Source organism: Benincasa hispida, chromosome 11 (genome assembly GCF_027475165.1).
Source record: "Benincasa hispida cultivar pf3 chromosome 11, pf3_genome.v1.1, whole genome shotgun sequence".
Taxonomy (NCBI): domain Eukaryota; kingdom Viridiplantae; phylum Streptophyta; class Magnoliopsida; order Cucurbitales; family Cucurbitaceae; genus Benincasa; species Benincasa hispida.
Window position 1 is genome coordinate 18,058,574 of NC_143488.1, and position 20,100 is coordinate 18,078,673.

Here is a 20,100-nt window from a genome sequence, read left to right on the forward strand (position 1 = left end):
ATGCATGCATGCTTTTCCAATACCTTGTGTTGGAACTTAGTGAATGCAAATATCTTTGCTTACATTTCTAACTCAATACTGTGTTGAAATTCACCTAAAATTTAAAACAAAAGAGCAGAAAAACAGTGTTGTTGAAGCTGCTAAAACAAATTAGCCTCCTTAGACCTTCATATATTCTTTTTGTCCCTGTAAAAGAAAGTAAAAATAAAATCAATTATCAACTGATTTCTCCTTCCCCTTGTAATTTGTGAATATAAAAAGGGAGAAGAAAAATATTGATAGAGAGTTAGATGAAATTATGGAGAGAACTTAGTAAAAGAGAGGGAGTGTGGAGCTTATCTTGAAATTACTCAATTAAGAACTTCTAAATGCTTCTGAAAGTGGATGTAGTTATGAATATCAAATTGAACCACTATAAAAATTGATGTATCAATCTTCTTCTTCTCCTTTTTCTTCATCATCAATTTCGCTTGAATTTGAATTCATAGATGCTTGAAGCTTTGATTTTTGCCTAACTTTTCTTTTTTCTCTTGAGCTTTTGCATGGGTGAAAGGTAAAGGAAAATAATCAAATAAGAATGCCTCTTATATGTTGAAAGCATGTCAAGCACATGTCAAAGAATTGCCATATATGATGTTCTTTATTTTTAATAACTGGTATCAGAGCCACCAATAGACAGTCAATAACCTCCAAGATATAAGCAAGAATCGCCAAGAATCTGTCAAGAACATTCAAGAAAGTCATCCATTACTTCAACAAAATATAAAATTGACAAATTCATTGGGGCAGGGAACTTTACTCTTTTGGCAAAGAAGATCAAGACAATATTGATGGCAAGAAAAGCACTTAAAGATCCAAAAGATCTCCTAACTTCAATTTCAAATGAACAAAAGCAAACTATGGAAGAAACGGTTTGCACAATATTGATCTTGAATATGGAAGAACAGAGGCTTAATGAGCTATCAAAACAAGGCTTGATTTAGTCTAAAGGCACCAAGAGGCTAAGCTTTTGTGAATATTGTGTAAATGGCAAGGCAAAATGACTCAAATTCACAAAAAAGGGATCCATACATCTAAAGAAAAACACAATTACATACATGCTAATCTATGGAGACCAGCTGGAACTCCCTCTTGGAGTAATTCTAGGTATAACTTATCCCTAGTAGATGACTACTCTAGAAAGACATGGACTTATGTCTTAAAATCTAAAGATTGAGCTTTTGAAAAATTTAATGAATCGGTTGCAAAAGTCGAAACACAAGTTGAGAAGAAAGTTAAAATTCTTAAAACTGACAACAGTCTTGAATTTCTAAGTAATATGTTTGTTGATTTATGTAATGAGCATGGTATAATCAGGCATAAAATAGTAACCTACCCACCTCAACAAAATAGAGTAACATAGAGGATGAATAGAATTCATGAAGAAAGTGAGGTGTTTGTTGGTAGAAGCTAAGCTAAATGAAGTGTTTTGGGTAGAAACTTTAGCTACAGCCACCTACACCATAAGCATAAGCCCCTACACCTCTATTGAAATGAAAACGCCTAAAGAATTGTGGACAGGTGTACCTCCAAGCCTATATCAAATTTAAAAACCTTTGGTTGCATAGCTTATGTACATGTAAGGCAGAGCAAGCTTGAACCTAGGGCCCTAAAATGCATATTTATGGGGTATCCTGAGGGGGTTAAAGGCTACAAACTGTGGGACTTTATCTATAATAGAAGCATTGCAAAGACTAGTCTTCAAGGAAGATGAGATGTTAAAAAGCATCTAAAAAGTGATTTTATTACCTTCAAATTTAGAGCTACTATTGCTAGTTTTTGTTTGATTTGATGTGGTTTATTGAGTGATTTCAGAAAACCAAGCATCAAGAGCAGTTTGTGCGAAAATGATCAAAAACCCTGGGCAAAACTCCAATTTTGAGCAATTACGGGTTGACTGTGGAATTAAGAAGAAATCAAGGACCCAAGATCAAGAAGATAGGAAAATTTAGAAAGCAATTCAGAGGAGCCAACATTGGTCAAGCGTTCAATGCTGCTCCTTGACACTGCAGACCTGAGACCAATTGGAAATAAGGTAGTGTCACAACGCTGCTTGTAGCGTTGCCACACTACGAACTTTATGTGCTGCTGGCATGACGCCAGTGTTGCAATGCTGGTTTGTAGCATTGCAATAGTGCGAGCGTACTATAGATAGAACGTTGTGTTGTTAGGTCTAAAAAAAGAGGAGGTAGAGACAACTTTGGGGGATTTTTAGTCCGTACAAGAGCCGAAGTAGAGGAATTTTGATCGTTTTTGGTAGAAGACTCGAGATTTCGATTGAGAGTTGATTTGAGATCATCTATGGGCCAATCGTGACAGGAAAATTGATCGTGATTGTGTTGTTTTGTTGTAGAACAACACGAGATTCGCGGCAAGAGTCAAGGAGATCTTGATTGGGATTCGGACCTATTAAGAAAGATTGTTCTTCTACGTTTAATTTACTTTTTGCTTTAATGATTGATTATTTGTGGAATATTGATAACGAAATCATGTGTGGCTAAACTCTTTTATTCTGGGGTGTTGTGGATTTTAGGGGATATTACTTTAAATATTGAATTTACAGTTGATTTATTTTGTGTGGATTTCTAAATTATTTGTGTTTAATGCTTTTGATTAACTGGTCATTTACTGAATGAACCTAAGTAATTAGATGTCTCGAGAGAGTTTAATTCGCTGGACCCAATATTTTAGATTGTTATTCGAAATTTCGTGAGAATGAATTTAGAATAATAAGGGATGCGATCGAAGGATCTTAATGTTGTAACTATTCAAGCGATAGAAGATATTCGGGTTTATTGGTAGTTATTAGGAGGGTTTGAGCTCGAGAGAGGATTTTCTGATTTTAGATTTTCTAGCCTCAAACTATTCAATTTCAATCAATTGCATGTCATATTCACTATATTCCTTAAATGAAACAACACCCTGGAATCATTTTGCTTTGAATTTGTTTTTGTGTGTGATTGAGTTTTCGTTAGTCATAATTATATATAAAATTTATCTTTTGGGTTGCCTGAATAAAATTGATAAAGAATTGTGATAGCTAAGTTTAGGAAGATTTCGCTCATGTCGGTCTCTAAGGACGATACCCTTTTTGGGATTTATTACTTCGATTGCGTATGCTTGCGCACCACATCAAGTTTTCGGCGTCGTTGTCGGGGACTGGCAAGAAAATTTTTTCCCAAACTTAATATTGCTAAAAACTGAGTTGATCTAAATTTGGGCTTTTTGTTTTTGTTTTATTTTGTAGTTTTGGTAGACTTAAGTTCACCGCCATGGGAGAACAAGGGGAAGCTGACAGAGCCATTAGAAAGTATTTCCAACTAGCTGTCCCTACGACCCAGACAGACATTGCAGAGGCCCCAATTAATGCCAATAATTTTGAATTGAAACCTGGTTTAATTCAAATGACATGGGACCTTGCATTCAGAGGAACTCCACATGAAGACCCGCACAAGCATATTTGCTCTTTCCTGGAAATTAGCAAAACAGTAAAAATAAACGAAGTCCCTTCTGATACCATTAGACTGAGATTGTTCCTTTTTTCTATGCATGACAAGGCAAAAGATTGGCTGGAGTCACTTGCAATGGGAAACAAAACAACATGGGATGACTTGGCCCAAGCCTTTCTAAACAAATTTTTCCCTCCTGCGAAAACGAGCCAACTGAGGATAGAAATTGTCAAACTCAAACAGAAGAAAGATGAGCAGTTGTTCGAGTCATGGGAGCGCTATAAGGAGCTACTGTGGAACTGCCCCCAGCATGGATATCCTGACTGGTTACAGATTCAGTTGTTCTACAACGGGCTGACCAACACTACAAAATCCATTTTGGATGCTACTGTAGGTGGCTCAATTTTTGCAAAGACTCCAACCGCTGCTCAGGAACTGTTAGAAGATATGGCTACCACAAGTTATAACTAGACATCAGAACGAACAAGGAACATTTAGAGTGGTAGGCCTTTCCGAGCTCAATGAGATAGGGGTGTTAAAGAAACAAGTGGCGGCCTTGACTAATGTAATCAGTCATCTGTCTACAAGTACTCGACCATCAGTTGCTTCGATAGTGGCGTGCCATGCAATGCCATCATAGGAGGTGCCTAATACTGAGCAAGCAAATTTTGTGCACCATCACAATCAGTTTCAAGGAGCACAACAGAACCCATATCAGACACATCAACCCCCCTAGTGTCAATCAGGTTTGCGTAATCATGAACGCTTCCCTTATGCTAATACTAAAAATATTTTGCAGGGCCATCCAAGTTGTTCAACTCTTTCACCACCTCCTGAGCAGAAGCCTTTAATGGAGGAATTGATGAGGGAGTTCATCACAAAATTCAGAAGCTGGGTGAACTACTTCGAAAGTACCATGACCAGTCAGGGCAAGGCCATTCAGAACCTTGAGGCCCAGTTTAACCAGATGGCTACTACAATGAACGCCATACAGTCAGGTAATATTGTCTGCTATGCGGAGAAAAGCAATAAAGAGGAGTGCAAGGCAATGAATTTGAGAAGCGGGAGAGTTGTAACTGAACTTGAATAGGGTGGATAAGAAGGAGCAGAAGACCGATGATTCTGTGACAAGAAACACTAAGGAAGAATTGAAAGTAAATGCCGAAAATGAGAAAATTGATATACCCATGTCATCGAATTCAGGGAGTTTTTCTAGCCCTTTACCTCCTGTTTGTAACAACATCCCTTATCCTCAACGTTTTCAAAAAAAGAAGATAAATGATCAATTCGCCAAATTTTTAGGCATTTTTAAGAAGTTGCATATAAATATTCCCTTTGCATATGCGCTGGAGCAAATGTCGAATTATACCAAGTTCCTGAAGGATGTGTTGTCAAAAAAGAAGAAATTTGAAAATTTTAAGACGGTGAGCTTGATAGAGGAATGCAGTGCAATGTTGCAAAGGAAGCTGCCTCAAAAGGTGAAGGATCTTGGGAGCTTCACAATTCCCTGCATCATTGGGAGCTTAACGGTAAGTAGAGCTCTATGTGACTTAGGGGCCTTAATTAGTTTGATGCCTTTATCTTTGTACAGGAAATTGGACATAGGAGAGGTGCAACCGACGACCATATCTTTGCAACTAGCAGATTGTTCTCTTACTTACCCTCGAGGTGTAGTGGAGGATGTACTAGTTAAGCTTGGTAAATTCATCTTCCCAGCAGATTTTGTAGTTCTAGACATGAAGGAGGATTCAGAGGTTCCCATCATCCTAGGCCAACAATTATTGGCCACAGGTAGGGCATTGATTGATGTCTATGACGGTAAGCTTAGGCTTCAAGTGAACAAAGAGGAGGTAAAATTCAATATTTTCCGTTCTCTGAAGCATGTTGAGTCTAATTGTACTTGCTATAGCATTAGTGTTGTGGATAGACAGTTTGCTGAGTTTCAAGAACTGGCCTTAGCCACCAATCATTTAAGTCATAGTCTATTAAACTGTGAGTTACATATGATAGATGGGATAGATGAGGATACAGTGTTTACACTGAATGCTTGAATTATTTGCCTATGTGTTATGCTAAGCATGTACCTGTACCTCTACTGTCTGTTAGTGAGCCTAATGTTAATACGCCGCCTTTATTAGAATTGAAAGACCTACCTACACATTTAAGGTATGCTTTTCTAGGAGAATCTTCTACATACCCCATAATAGTTTCATCTGAATTGAACAGAGTAGAAGAGGAGAAATTATTTAGAGTCTTACGAATCTGTCGATCGGCTTTGGGGTGGTCAATCAATAACTTGAAAGGAATCAGTCCTTCAATTATGATGCATAAAATATTAATGGAGGATTCCTTTATTCCCTCGATTGAACCCCAAAGGAGGTTGAATCCTGCAATGAGAGAAGTTATAAGGGTTGAGGTGCTTAAATTATTAAATGTAGGAATTATCTATGCAATATCTGATAGCCCTTGGGTGAGTCTGATGCAGGTGGTACCCAAGAACGGCGAGTTGACAGTTATAAAAAATGAGAATAATGAAAGTATTCCCACTAGGACAGTTACAGGATGGAGGGTGTGCATCGATTACAGGAAGCCAAACAAGGCCACCAGAAAAGACCATTTTCCATTGCCTTTTATTGATTAGATGTTATATAGGTTGGCTTTATATCCTTACTATTTCTTTCTTAATGGCTTTTCAAGTTACAATCAGATCACTATTGCTCCTGAAGATCAGGAGAAGACAACATTCATGTGTCCTTATGGGACATTTGTATTTAGGATGATGCCACTCGACTTATATAACGCACCAACCACTTTCCAGAGATGCATGATGGCTATTTTTCATGGGTTGATTAAGGAGATCATGGAGGTTTTTATGGATGATTTTTCTGTGTTTGGGTACATATTTGATTCTTGTTTAGCTAACCTTTCTCGTGTCTTGCAGAGATGCCAAGAAACTAACCTTGTCCTGAATTGGAAAAAAATGTCATTTCAAGGTCAAAGAAGGTATTGTGCTAGGGCATAAGATCTCTAAGAGAGGGTTGAAGGTTGATTGAGCTGAAGTTTCCGCTATAGACCAGTTACCTCTTCTAGTGAACGTCAAGGGAGTGAAAAGTTCCTTAGGGCATGCCGAGTTTTATAGGCGTTTTATAAAAGATTTTTCAAAAGTTGCAAAACCCTTGTGTAATCTGTTAAATAAGGACTCGAATTTTGTTTTCGATGAGGCTTGTCTGAGTGCTTTTAATTCTTTGAAAGAAAATTCACTTCTGCTCCTATTATTGTCACACCTCTTAATAGACATAGAGTCAATAGTGAAAGGGATAGTAAAACTCCTTAGATCTTTTAATTTTGGAGGAAGCTTCTTTTGTAAGATTGCACTGCATTCCTTTGTCAAACCTCATCTCATACTGTTCAAATTTCTTTTCTTTGACAAAATATCCTTCATGAATTTGGCATGATTAGGTATCTATGTTAAAGCTTCAATGAAGGGAATGTTGATATGCAATTTCTTAAAAACATCTAAAAACATAGAAAATTGCTCATCTTGCTTCTTTTTCTGGAACCTCCGAGGATAAAAAATATTATTAGGCACAAAAGATATAGGTGAAGAAGACTTACCTAAAGATGACTCTGATTCACATACATTTTCCTTTGGTTGCTCTTTCTTAGCAACTTTCTCAGATTGTTGCATTTCACTAGATTCATCATTAAGCTCTTCCACTTCTTTTTCAAGTGGTTCATCATCATCGTCATCTATCAAATGAGTGGCTAGCTTTTTCCCGCTCTTCAATGTCAAGACTTTACATTCCTTCTTTAGATTCTTCTCAGGACAACTAAGGAATTTACCTTTTTGCATTGTCTGAAGGGAAATGGCGATTTGATTAAGATGCACTTCCATGTTTTAGATTGCTTTCCCATGAGCGTGAACTATGATCTCCAAATTTGTAGTTCTTTCTCTAGATTCCTTTATAAATTCCAACATTGCCTCCTCTAGAGAATATTTTCTCTCTACATTTGATGGTCCTGCACCAAAAAATCCAGGTGGTGCCTACAAAAATATTTTTATTGTTAGCATAGGAAAATTTTTCATGATTTCTCAAACTAGGATGATAATGAGTAGGAATTTGTGGGTGGCTTCTATAATGTCCTTATCAATGTAATTGGTCGTCTCATCTCCTGTCCATCCCAAACTTGTTGAGATTCTGCTACCATGGTTACTTGAGAAGCTATTGATGGTGAATTTAGTGATTGTCCTCCTACAACCAAGTTAGACAAAGTGTTAGTAATTATGGTCAATTGAGCCTGAATAGCACTTATCTCATCAATTCCATACACTCTGGCCGTTTTGGTGGTGGATTCTCTATCACTTGGCCAACTATAACTCGTGGTGGCTGTTGGAGGAAAACTATGGGGGTACATGCAATCATGTGTGGTACATGGCTTAAGCTATGCTTTTATGCCCATACGTCGGAGGTCATGCGTTGGAATGGAAAATATGTGTTAATCTAATATGCAATGACCATGCGTTCCTATCACAAGTTTTCTTACCTTCTCGCCAAGTGTAACGAGAACGCAAGTTTCTCGGGTAATCTGAGGTCGAACATAGGGACTTTTCACTCAATAATGCTTGTGAAGCAATGCGTTTGAGGCAATGAATAAACGTAAAAAGAAGAAGTTTAGTGGATTTACACATTACTCCTACTCCTAACTAAACAGATTAAGCAATGGAAGACTTGCGATGAGAATTGGTAGATGCACAACAACTATTAACACATAGTAATGTTTATTATCTTAAATCGCTCAAGTAATCCTAGCTCGTCATACTAACGCATCGCACACCTCTCGGTGGTCAGCCGCATGATTATATCTCTATAGTGCATGGTTGCATCGAGCATAAGATGGTGCCTATCTCTAGGAACAATGCATACTTTACTTTAGTGGGTTCCATCTTTTACCTTCTCAAGCAGTAGATGCGGCTAATTAACTTATAGACAAGCATTGCAACAACCCATTGGCAAGTGTTTCTACAGCCTTTCACCAAGTAAAGAGGATTAATTCACTATACTCGCACAACGCACACCTCTTAGTGGGTTGCTACGTGCATCCTATCTTTAGGCTACATGATTAAGTATGTGATCACCTTTGATAAATAAACGATGAAGGTAAACGATGATAAAGATAAAGATGATGAAGAAGATAGCATTGGAGGAATCAAGATATGCATTGATTACAAAATGTCTTAATATCTTAAGCTAAAATGTAATACAATATAAAGGTTAAAGGAGAAATGAAAGACTCTGCGTCAAGGCTACTAGTGGTGCCATGGATGAATAGTGGAGATGTCTCTCTCGAGCTCTATCTCCGGGGAAAGCTCCGATCGTCACTCGGTCTGGTTTGTGGAGATGAAGAATTCTAAAAAAAAATCTCGCCCATGCTCTCATCTGTGATCACAAACCTCTACCTTAAGGAAGAAATTCGAATGTCTTGAAATGAAGGTCCAAAGGACTATTTATAGAGTTTAACCGCCGACAACAATCGTGATTGCGTTATGTCTCACTGCTGCCTTTGTCGCGGTATGGGCAATGTCACTTCATCTTATCTTGTTGATACTTCCAAAGTATGCGTCCGAGCTTGATTCAACTGAAGTATCAACGCATTTTATCCATCTTGCGATCACCCTTCTATTTAAGGTTATCACTCCATGGTTGCAATCTCTAAGTGATTACTGCATTTGCTTGATCACCGCAACTTCCATGCGATGGACGCATTCGATCACCGTAACTTTCATGCGATGGACGCATGCGATCACCATAACTTTCATGCGATGGATGCATGCGTTCTTCTATGCGATAGCTCGGCTTTTAGCACATGTGTTTGTCTTTGTGGTCGCCTGGCTTCAGCACATGTGTTTGATTGTGATTGCTTATTTCCAGCGCATGTGTTTGATTCCTGCGATAGCTATAAAAATAGACACTTTGGCACGGAGTAACGCATAATATTGGGGTCAGTGAGGATTTAGGTGCTAATCGATGCAAAACTTAATTTTTCGCAAATTCTAAGTGTTATTGCCGCATTTTCTACTTGTTAGCCCTCATAATTCTAAATAAAAGGCTTATAATAACTGGCATTTCTACCAGTTATCAGTGGTCATATCATCCAATATAGCATAAGCCTCAATAGCATAAGCATGAGCTATGAGAAAAAGTGGTTGGAAATAATCCCTAATGGTCTTCTCCGCTTCTTCGGCAATCACTTCTTCCACCTCTTGTTTAACTCCAAGATTTCTTTTAAATGTACATTCAATCTCAGGATCAAGAGTCAAAAGAGGCTTTTCCTTATCATGGGGCATGCGCAAAAGAAAACTCCAAAAAAATTACCACAAAAATAAGCCCTAATCTAAAATTTCTCCAATTCTTGAATAGTAAGAAAAAAAAATCGTATATTAATCCCCGACAATGGCGCCAAAAACTTGACATGCAATGTGTGTGCGCAAGAAAAAGCAGTTAAGTCATAATATATTAAAATGGCTTAAACGACCGAATATTGTCCTCAAGGATCAAACTAATAGTTTCACTTAACTATTTCAAACCGTATTGATTTTAGCAAGGATATTGGAAAGTCGAATTGAGTGACTTTGATTTAGTTTTCAGCAAAGCAAGACAAACAAATGAAATTTTAGATTTTAAGAGTGTTCTAGGGTGTCGGTTTTCATTACATACTTCATTAAACAATAATTAGGTCAATCATGGAATTAAGCATACACGTTTATCTAAGTCTAGAAATTAAGTTCTGTATCATTGTCTTTCGAAAACAATTCTTTCTCATGCAATTCTAATTGATAACTAATGTCGTGACATCAAGTTAAAATTCATGGCATTAAACATTGTCATCATCAACTTTTACTACTCCTCTAACTACATACGTGATAGGTCAATAGCTTTAGTGTTACAAGTTCGATTAAACATATAATCTACCGAATTGAACATCAAAGATAATTAGCTATGGAATTTCATGAAATCTTTAAACATTAGTTCAAATTCATATGTAAATCCAAAAACACCCTAAAACAAAGAGTCTAGCCCAGCCACTCGTGGTTCTCAAGAAAATATTCTCATACAAAATTGAAGGCATTCGAGTAGAGAAAAGGAAAGAATAAGAGAAACCCTGTCTAGAATGCTCCTTCTCTGGTGAAAATCGTCAATCTTCTCTCCGTTAGCATGTCGGAAAGTTCAACGGTCTCACAATCGGTCTTCAATTGTTTCTCTTCGACAAGGACTCTCTCTTTTTCTATCTCAAAATTAGGTTTGAATGTCTTCCAATTAGGTCAGATTCTCCTAATCATAGAGTCGAAACTTGACACAAAATCCTTGCCTAAATTATCAAATTTGTCAAATAAGGAAAGTCGGTGTCGCAATGCTTCGACAGCAACGTTGCAACGCTGGTCCGATTCTATCAAAGTGTTGCAACGCTGCATCCCAAAGTGCAGCTACTGCCTTTTTCATCAAACCTCGTTTTCGGTCGAAGCATTGCAATGCTACAACCATCGTTGTAACTCTCCCCTGTTCTTTGGACCATTGAATTTTTCCTCTCTTTTTTTCATTTCGCCCTTTGGTCCATTGCTTAGTTTTGACTCCCCTAAACTTAATTTAATCCTTTTTGGCTTATTTTAAGTATAAATTTCGATCATAAATCATGGAAATCACTAGCAAATACATCAAATCTGATAAAAACATATTAAAAACAGTCCTAAATCTAAGGCAAATAATGCACATTTTGTGTGTGTTTCATACTGTAACAATAAAATACTAATAACAAGAAAACAAGTAAAGACACATAATTTGATAACCCGGTTTGGCGATAAACCACCCATGTCTGGGGGGCAGTATGTCAAGAAAGATAATCCTCTAATATTAAATAGTTAAGCAATTGTAACGTAGTACTTATCTATAACACATCGACTATTACAGTGACTCACCTAGAGCCTAACTCACAACTCACTTAAGCTCCCCTAGATGTGAGACTTCTACTCGATTGTACTTAGGCTTTCCCTAAGTGTGATAATATTAGTGTTGAACACTTCGCTTTTTAACAGTGTGTGAGACTCCTCTGCACTTTAGTATCTTCCTTGTAATTCAGTGAACTCTCTTTACTGATGAATCTTAGGTCCTCGTTAAGATGAAGAAATCCTTCTCGAGAATGAAGTCTTAGGCTCCCTTTAAGACCGAGAATCTCTTTTCTTCAGTATTGCCTTAGGCTCCCCTAAGACAGAAGTTCTCCAAGTTCTTGAACTTATCAATTGATAAAATTGCACATTAAATATAGTGAACAAAGATCAAAACACGATGTTGCACAATTCGACCACCAAGAACAAAGACACTCTCTCACTATGAACAAATGCCGCAACCCTAAATGAAAGTCATTATTCTCCTTTAAAAAACTGATGACCAACTAAGGAAAGACTTTTTAGAAAATATTTTTCCTTCAGTCAAAATAAATTGTGCCATAAATAAGAAAAATATCGGATAATATACATCTGCTGAGATTTTCCAGAGTAGGAAAGAAAAATATTCCGCATATAATTTCCATATTAGGAAAGAAAAAATATTCGGCAGAAAATAATATTGTTTGAGACATTTGTTAGGACTTCATTTGTGACGTCCGCAAAAACCACCCGAAGCTGCTTAGAAAAAATATAGAGAGAACCAAATAATCTCCCAGACTGGTGAAACAAATTAGCCTCCCTAGACCTTCATATATCCTTTTTTGTCCCTGTAACAGAAAGTAAAAATAAAATCAGTTATCAACCGATTTCTCCTTCCCACTGTAATCTGTGAATATAAGAAAAGGAGAACAAAAATATTGATAGAAGGTTAGATAAAATTACATAGAGAACTTTGTAAAAGAAATGGAGTGTGGAGCTTATCTTTAAATTACTTAATAAAGAACTTCTAAATGCTTCTGAAAGTGGACGTGGGTACGAATATCGAATTGAGCCTGTTGGGAATGTGACCAAAGTCCCACATTGATTAGATAAGATGGGGATCATAGGTATATAAGTGAGGATGACTATCTCTATTGGTATGAGGCTTTTTGGAGTGAAACAAAAAAAAGGGATATAAGGGTTTATGACAAAAGTGAATAATATCATATATTGTAGAGATTGTAGAGGGTAGTTTTCCTATCAAAGCTACTATAAAAACCGATCCCTTGATCTTCTTCTTCATTATTCTCCCTTGAATTTGATTCATAGATTCTTGAAGCTTTGATTTTTGCCTGGATTTTCTTTCTTCTCTCGAGTCGTGTCTCTTATATGTTGAAATGCATGTCAAGCATGTGTCAAATAATTGTCATCTGTGATGTTTTTAAATTTTAACAAGTGTCAACAAAAAAACCTACAACAATCTACTCAAATTAAAAGAAAAACTTGCAATTCAACATTGAATGCAAATACAACAATCTACGCAAAAACCATTGAATGTAAATGACATCATTCTTGAGTAGGAAGAAGATGATAAATTGGTTTTTCTTATAAATTTTCATTGCACAAACTGAATAAGAGGTTGGTTATTCCGTTTCGCTTGTCGAAACGTAGATAAATGAAAATAAAAAACGTGGATCTCATTTGATTATTTTTTGTGTTTACTTATATTCTGCATTTGTACTGACATATGGACCCCTACATCCCAATCTGTAATGAAAAATGCAAGTTGATTGATGAATAAAGAGTACTCAAACCAATTGCGCTTAAGAAGTATGTCTTATCATTACCGTTATCGTTATAGTGACGTTACGACTACCATTATTATTACTATTATAGCTGAAAAATTATCAGTTTTAACATCTTTATTGTTACTGTTACCATTACCGTTACCGCTTGACCCTTAGAGATAGAGGTAGAGGTAACGGTAACAGTAAATTAGACAAAATTCATAATTTTAAGTAAATGCGATCAAAATCAATTCAATTACGTTTACAATTCAAGCTTATTACAATTGGTCCATCAATAACATTTCATTACGATTACACCAACTTTTATTATGGTTTGGTAAATATGACCTAATTATAATCTATATATAAGACGATGTTGAATAATAAGAAGTCACATTTTTCCCTCATTCCTGTGTAAGATAGTATCAGAAGTTTTATGATTTTATCTCGCTTGTCTTTTCATCTCAATTTCTTATAATGATTTGCATCTTTCTTAAGTAAAATAGTTGAAACTTAGTAAAATTGATCTAAGGCCATATTTACCAATCCATAATGAAAATTAGTGTAATTGTCATAGGATTCTAATGATAAATTAATCGTAATGGACCACAATTACTAATGTAATTGGATTGCTTTTGATCAATATTTTTACTTACAATATGGATCTGTCACATTTATTGTTACCATTATCGTTGAGGGTTTAAAGATAACGGTAACAGTTAATAATTCTCATACTATAACATTAACAATAACGATAATTGTAACGGTAACGGTAACGATAACGATATGACCATGTAATTTTGAAACGCAATTGGATTGATCGCCCTTCACTCAATTGAATTGCATTCTTAAATTACAGACTTGGAAGTGGATCCCACATTTCATTTCGATTATAGAACACAGGTAAAACAACCATAAAAACAATCAAATGACCCACTTTCTAGATTACCATTGATTTATATTAGATTTTTCCTTCGTAAACATGACTCAAAAACAAAGAAAAATAAAAGTAAAAACTATGTTTTTTGTTTCTAAAATTAACTAGACTTTGTTTTTTAACATATTGGTAAAAAATAGATCACAAGAGCCAGAAATTTAGCAGTGAAAGTGTGTTTATAAGTTTAATTTTCAAAAACTAAAAACTAAAACCCAAATGATTATCAAACATGACCTTAACTATTTAGTCAAGAAGCAAGTGAAGTTAATTCTAAACAATTAGATCAGAAACTTAGGAATAAAGAATAACTATACCTCATTCTGGTATTGTATATTCTTCCCAAGTAGGTGAAAAGGTACATTTATAAATAAGGAAAGAGTACTGAACTTAAGGAGAAAATTAAGCTTTCAACGGTATGCAAATCACATAATCTCTAATTGCTCATTTATGTAGCTAGTCGTTGATGTTGAGGTCTTCATATTTGAGGTTATTAGTGTTAAGGTGGAGGCGTTATTACAATTATACATAATTTAATTAAGGTTAACACTCCAAAGTTTAAAGTATTTTTAACTTGAACAATTCAAAACTAAAGTCATAAAGTCCTTTTGTAGTATTCGAAGGTTATCACTTCTTTAAATCTTTCCAATATAAGATAATTATTCTTCTAATATTTTGAATTGTCATTTCATAAATAAATGAAATGCTAATTCATTAATATTGAAACCAGCATAAAAAGATTTCCCTGGCTAAACTAATTTCATTTTGAGCTTTGGGTGTGTGAATATATGAACAAAAACCAAATAGAAACAAACTAAAGATGACAAGAGATGAACAAGTTTTTTGGTATATCAAACTGATTCTGATTAATCAAATTACAACCACTTAATTTTGTTCCAAGTGGACCAATCAATCAAATTAATTATTCAACCATATATATATATATATATATAAATTCATTCTAATTTGGAGCTTTGTGATATTTTCAAAGAACAAAGGCTTATCCTCATGGAGGGTTGGTATAAAAAAGATTACTTTGGACTTCAACAACCCCTTTTAAAGAAGAAACTTTTCATAAACTAATTCACTAAAGATTGGCTAAAAAAGTAGAGTTAACAATGGAAAAAGGAAAGCACATTTTTTGGTTGTAATAAATGACATCAAACTTAGCAACCATGTTTGAAAATTGTGGAGTAATACCCAAGTGGGAAAACTTTTTTCTTCTTTCTTTTTTTGGGTCAAATTGTGCTTAAGTTCACACTTCATAATATTAATATTATTCATATGGTGAAGATTATTCTCCCTTTTATTACAAGACTCATCAATTGTCTCTTTTCTCACACTTGAATGTTGAATTTTGACCTTTAAAAGTGGTTGGCAAGTCTTTTTGTAGGCTTAAATGTTTGTTGAAGTACATGGCTGTGGTTTCCAAGTGTTGGCCTTGATTTAATCTTTACCATTGACCCTTTTATTTTATTTTATTTTTTTTAAGTTTTAGGGTTTAATTTTTCTCAACATATATATATGTTGAGAATTCATGTATAAAAATTTCAATAGAAATTTCAAAATAAAGCAGTTAACATGTTTTTGTTTTCGAGATTTGTAAAAAAAAATTAAAATATAACATTTACCAAAAATCTAATAATTATAGACATGGTTTTTGTTCGCATGGAAAAACATATATATAATTGAATTAGGATTTCACATATTATTGGATGCGTTCTAACAAAAACCATTGATAAATAAATAATCGGAGAAAAAAAAATCGTGGTTCACTAATGATACGATGGTTACATCCATATATAGGGAGAAATTATTTTATTATTTTGAGAAGGAATAAAGTATACAGAGATATTTGTAGGAAAATTTAGAGCAGTTAGAAGCAGCGATATCCTATACTTGGTCATTCAACTGGTTATATAACATATTCAAGATATTTCAATCTTGGATATTTGTTTTTTAAACTTCATAAATTATAACTCGTGTTATGAGATCGATAAATAAAGAACACAGAAAAATGTAAAAGTATAGAATCAACACATGAATTTACATGGTTCACTAGCAATGTGTTAACTACATTCACGAGACTAAGGGAGGACAATTTTATTAGATAGAATAATACATAATTACGGAATGAAGGTGCCTCTAGAATTTAGAGAGTTTATATAATCTAAATCCCTGGATCATACACTTAAATAACATAAAGATGACAAATATGTAAATAACTTAGGTTAACTATGAGACCCCGTACTTAGTCATTTGAAGCGTCAAAGAACATATTCAAGGCATTTCAACAACTCATTTATGAAAGATAAGAGATTTGGAGAAAATAGAAGATATTTTTGGATATTTCGATGATTAACGATGTGACATACCGAATTTTTAGGTAAATTTTTATTTAATTATCGCGAGTTATCGTCAACCACTAGCAGCATACTCTGTCCACCATCATCAACTCTAATAACATATTCAAAAATCAAGAAATATTGTGGATATATTATATATTAAATTTGTCTCTATCTATCAACTTAATCTTTTAACTCATTCGATAATCTAATTAATATGATAACAAAGTAGAAAGTTCTAAGTTCAAACTCTTATGAGTAAGGAGAGTATTAAAATGTTGATATAATATTAAATTTATCTTTACCCTTCGATTTGAATTTTTTTTTGGGAGGGGGTAAAAGGGTGATTTTACAAATATATAATTCAAATAATAAGAATAACAAAATTAAAAGTCATTATATTCTAATTTCTATTCATGTGACCCCTTTACTGCTTTTACTCACTCTTTTTTTTTTTTTATCATTTTTTATATGCTTTTGCTCCATATGTGACATGACATTTTTGGATTGACTTATTTCAGTTCTCATCACCTTCCATTCATGACAACAACATTCATCATCTATATTATTTATACCAAACCATCTCTTTTTCTTCAAATCTCACCTCTCTTTCCCTCTCTCTCTCTAGAGAGATTAGAACAATTAGAAGCCTTATCACCATGGGAAACTGTGTGAGCAACAAATTTTTCTGTGGAAAATCGTCAAAAATAAGCGATGAGGAGGCTTTGGAGATGGTCAAGAGAAGCCTTATGGCCTACGACGAGGCTCCGAGATCTCCGACGACGACAATGGAAGTAAAGATCAAGATCACAAAGAGGGAGCTAGAGATATTACTAGGTAATTATAAGGTGGTGGAGGTGAAGGAGGAGCTGCCTACATCGCAGTTCTTATCGCGGCTGATCGACATCGACGAGGCACTTGAGATGCAACCACGATCGTGGCGGCCTTCCTTGCAGAGCATCCCGGAGACGGATTGATCTCAGGAAAGATATTTCTTTTCGGATCTCTATTTTCTCTCTCTGGTTTAATATTTGGAGTTTTTTTTATCTCCAAATTATTTCTCCGATATACCTATAGACCCAAAGATTTGAACCTCAAAGTTTACGTGAAAGAATATACATGCAATTACTATTGAATTATGCTTACTTTAAGCAAGCTTTCAATATTATATTGTTGTTAGTTTAGGTTAAATCATCATGTTTTTTAAACTAGTCTCCATCGCTAATTAAAGTTGAATAGATATTGTTGATGAAGAGAGCGATTATATTTAGAGGATATTTTTTATACCAAACTTTAGAAAAGTGTAGAGGGATCAGTTTATTCTTTAGTTCTACTTTTCAATTAAAATAATAGCTGACCTCAATTTTAATGTGTTAGGAATGCGAACAAAGTCTCAGAGAAAAAAATCATAGATTTATAAATGAAGAATAATATCTCTCTTTAATAGATTATGAAATTGTGGAGACTTTTTGAGTAAAATAAAAAAACAAAAATATATGTGAGTTTATGCTCCAAGGTAGACAATATAATTTAATCTCATAACAAAAGTAATTTTTAGCACTTTAAATATATATTTTGACATTTTTTTTCTCTTTTCCTCTCTTTCCCTTACTTACTTACCTTAATCTCTTTCCTCACATTAATGGTTGATAACAGTATTTTCTTTTAATTTTGGATTGTATCAATTTAAATCTTAAATCAATAATTGTATTGATTTAAATTATGAACTTTTGTAAGTGTATCAATTTATCCTCTCTAATTCATTCTGTTTGGAAAAATCTTTTGTGAAACTTATAGTTATATCAATTAAATCCCTAAATTTTCATAAATGAATCAATTTAAGACTTTTAAATAAAATTTCGTTTGAACATCGTCCATTCATTTACTCTAATTATCCATTTTGTAAAACCTTTGAAAAAGTTTATACATATTTGAAAATTAATGCATAGATGATTTTAAAATGTAACCTTAATGTAGGATTTAAAATGATTGGCTTATAAAAATTTAGGAGTTTAATTTATTCAAATTATAAGTTTCTCACGATAATTGTCAAACTAAATTTGAAGGAGGGTATAAATAGATACAATTACAAAAGTTCAGGATTTAAATTTTGATACACCTCAAAGTTTAGGTCTTGTTTAAAAAAAAAAAAAACTCAAAGTTTAGAGGTATAAATTGATACTTGCCATTTTTTTTAATATAACGAAGAATGGAGGAGAGGGATGAAAGAACGAGAAAGAAATGGACCGACAGCTATTGAAGGGAAAAAGATGTGATGTAGTAGGATTAAATCAAATTGGGATATCTTTGTCACATCCTTAATTAATTAGGATTAATTTCTTTGATTAATTAAGATTCGGATTCATATGCATTCCAATGTTCTATAAGTAGAAGAATTAATTATCTTTCTTGTATTGATAATTTTTTATTTATAATAAAGACTTTGATTTTATTATTGGATATTTCTCTCCATCACAGAAGATGGATGAGAGGAAGAAAAATAAGGAAAAATGGAAAGAGAAATAAACAAATAAAGAAAAAGTAAAAAGTAAAAAGGTTAGGTTTTTTATGTTTAGAAAAATTATAAAATATATTTTTATTTTTTTAGAAAAATATTCATTGTCATGTTAGCTTCTGATAGATAATTAACGTTAAATTGGATGGAGAGATCAAAATTCTACCTGCTCAAATTTGAGAGGCTAAATTTTTTAATTTGAAAACTCAAGGACCCAACAATTTAACTTAGGCTAAAAGTATAATTTTTTACTCTTTTGCCCTATAATTCTCAAGGAAATAATACTAATAATTATAAATTACTTTGTATATATTAAAATAAAATTTACAAACAAGTCTACAAAAACCAATACTATAGTTTTTTCATTAAAAAAAGGCAGAAGAAGAAAAAATTGATAGTTATTTTAAATGTCAAAACTACTTAAAGTGTTTTCAAATATAACAAAATGTCATTGTATATGAGTGATAGATTCATTGACAAATGTTTACTAGTATCTATCACTCATAGACAATGACATTTTACTATATTTATAAATAAGTTGGTCCATGTTTCAATATTTGAAAACTATCCAAGAAAAAACCTACATGGGTACGCTTATTTCATATTGTTGAATGAGAATATTTAGACCAATCGCAAATTGTCATGTCGTTTTTCAAATTAATGACGAAATTACAAAATTTTAATTTGAGACTAACTACAAGTTGGCTATGAACAGTTATTGTTGAATTACAAACTACAAGTCAAACATTTTGCTAAATTACAAAATTATTGTTGAATGAGACGATCACAACATCGTTCCGATCCCCAATATTTTTTTTTTAAATGGATCATAAATCACTGCCATGAACAGTCATTCTCAGAATCAACAACACAAAACGCTTAGGGGAATATCTGATCATTGGCATCTGGGGCGCACCGTTAAAAGGGTCCCACCATACTTGTTCTTCAAAGAAGTACTATCAACCGATATAACAGGACGACAATGCTTCCAACCTGAAACACAAGCAGATAAAGCCATGAAGAAAAATAAAAACCTTCCATGATCATCAAGTTTATAGTCAATAATAGAACCTACAAATATATCATATATAGTGCGGTATATTAAAATTATGT

The 20,100-nt window shown here is 34.0% G+C and overlaps 1 protein-coding gene across 1 annotated transcript; it reads left to right on the forward strand.

The window, feature by feature from the left end:
• Positions 1-4,675: 4,675 nt before the first annotated feature.
• LOC150032453 (uncharacterized) lies at positions 4,676-5,539 on the forward strand. Its single transcript, XM_090306914.1, has one exon. The coding sequence runs from the start codon at positions 4,676-4,678 to the stop codon at positions 5,537-5,539; it is 864 nt and encodes a 287-aa protein (XP_090163040.1).
• Positions 5,540-20,100: the final 14,561 nt, after the last annotated feature.

Bases quoted from the DNA above. Each gene is read 5' to 3' on its own strand.
- LOC150032453 (XM_090306914.1), top strand. From the start codon at position 4,676: ATGTCATCGAATTCAGGGAGTTTTTCTAGCCCTTTACCTCCTGTTTGT.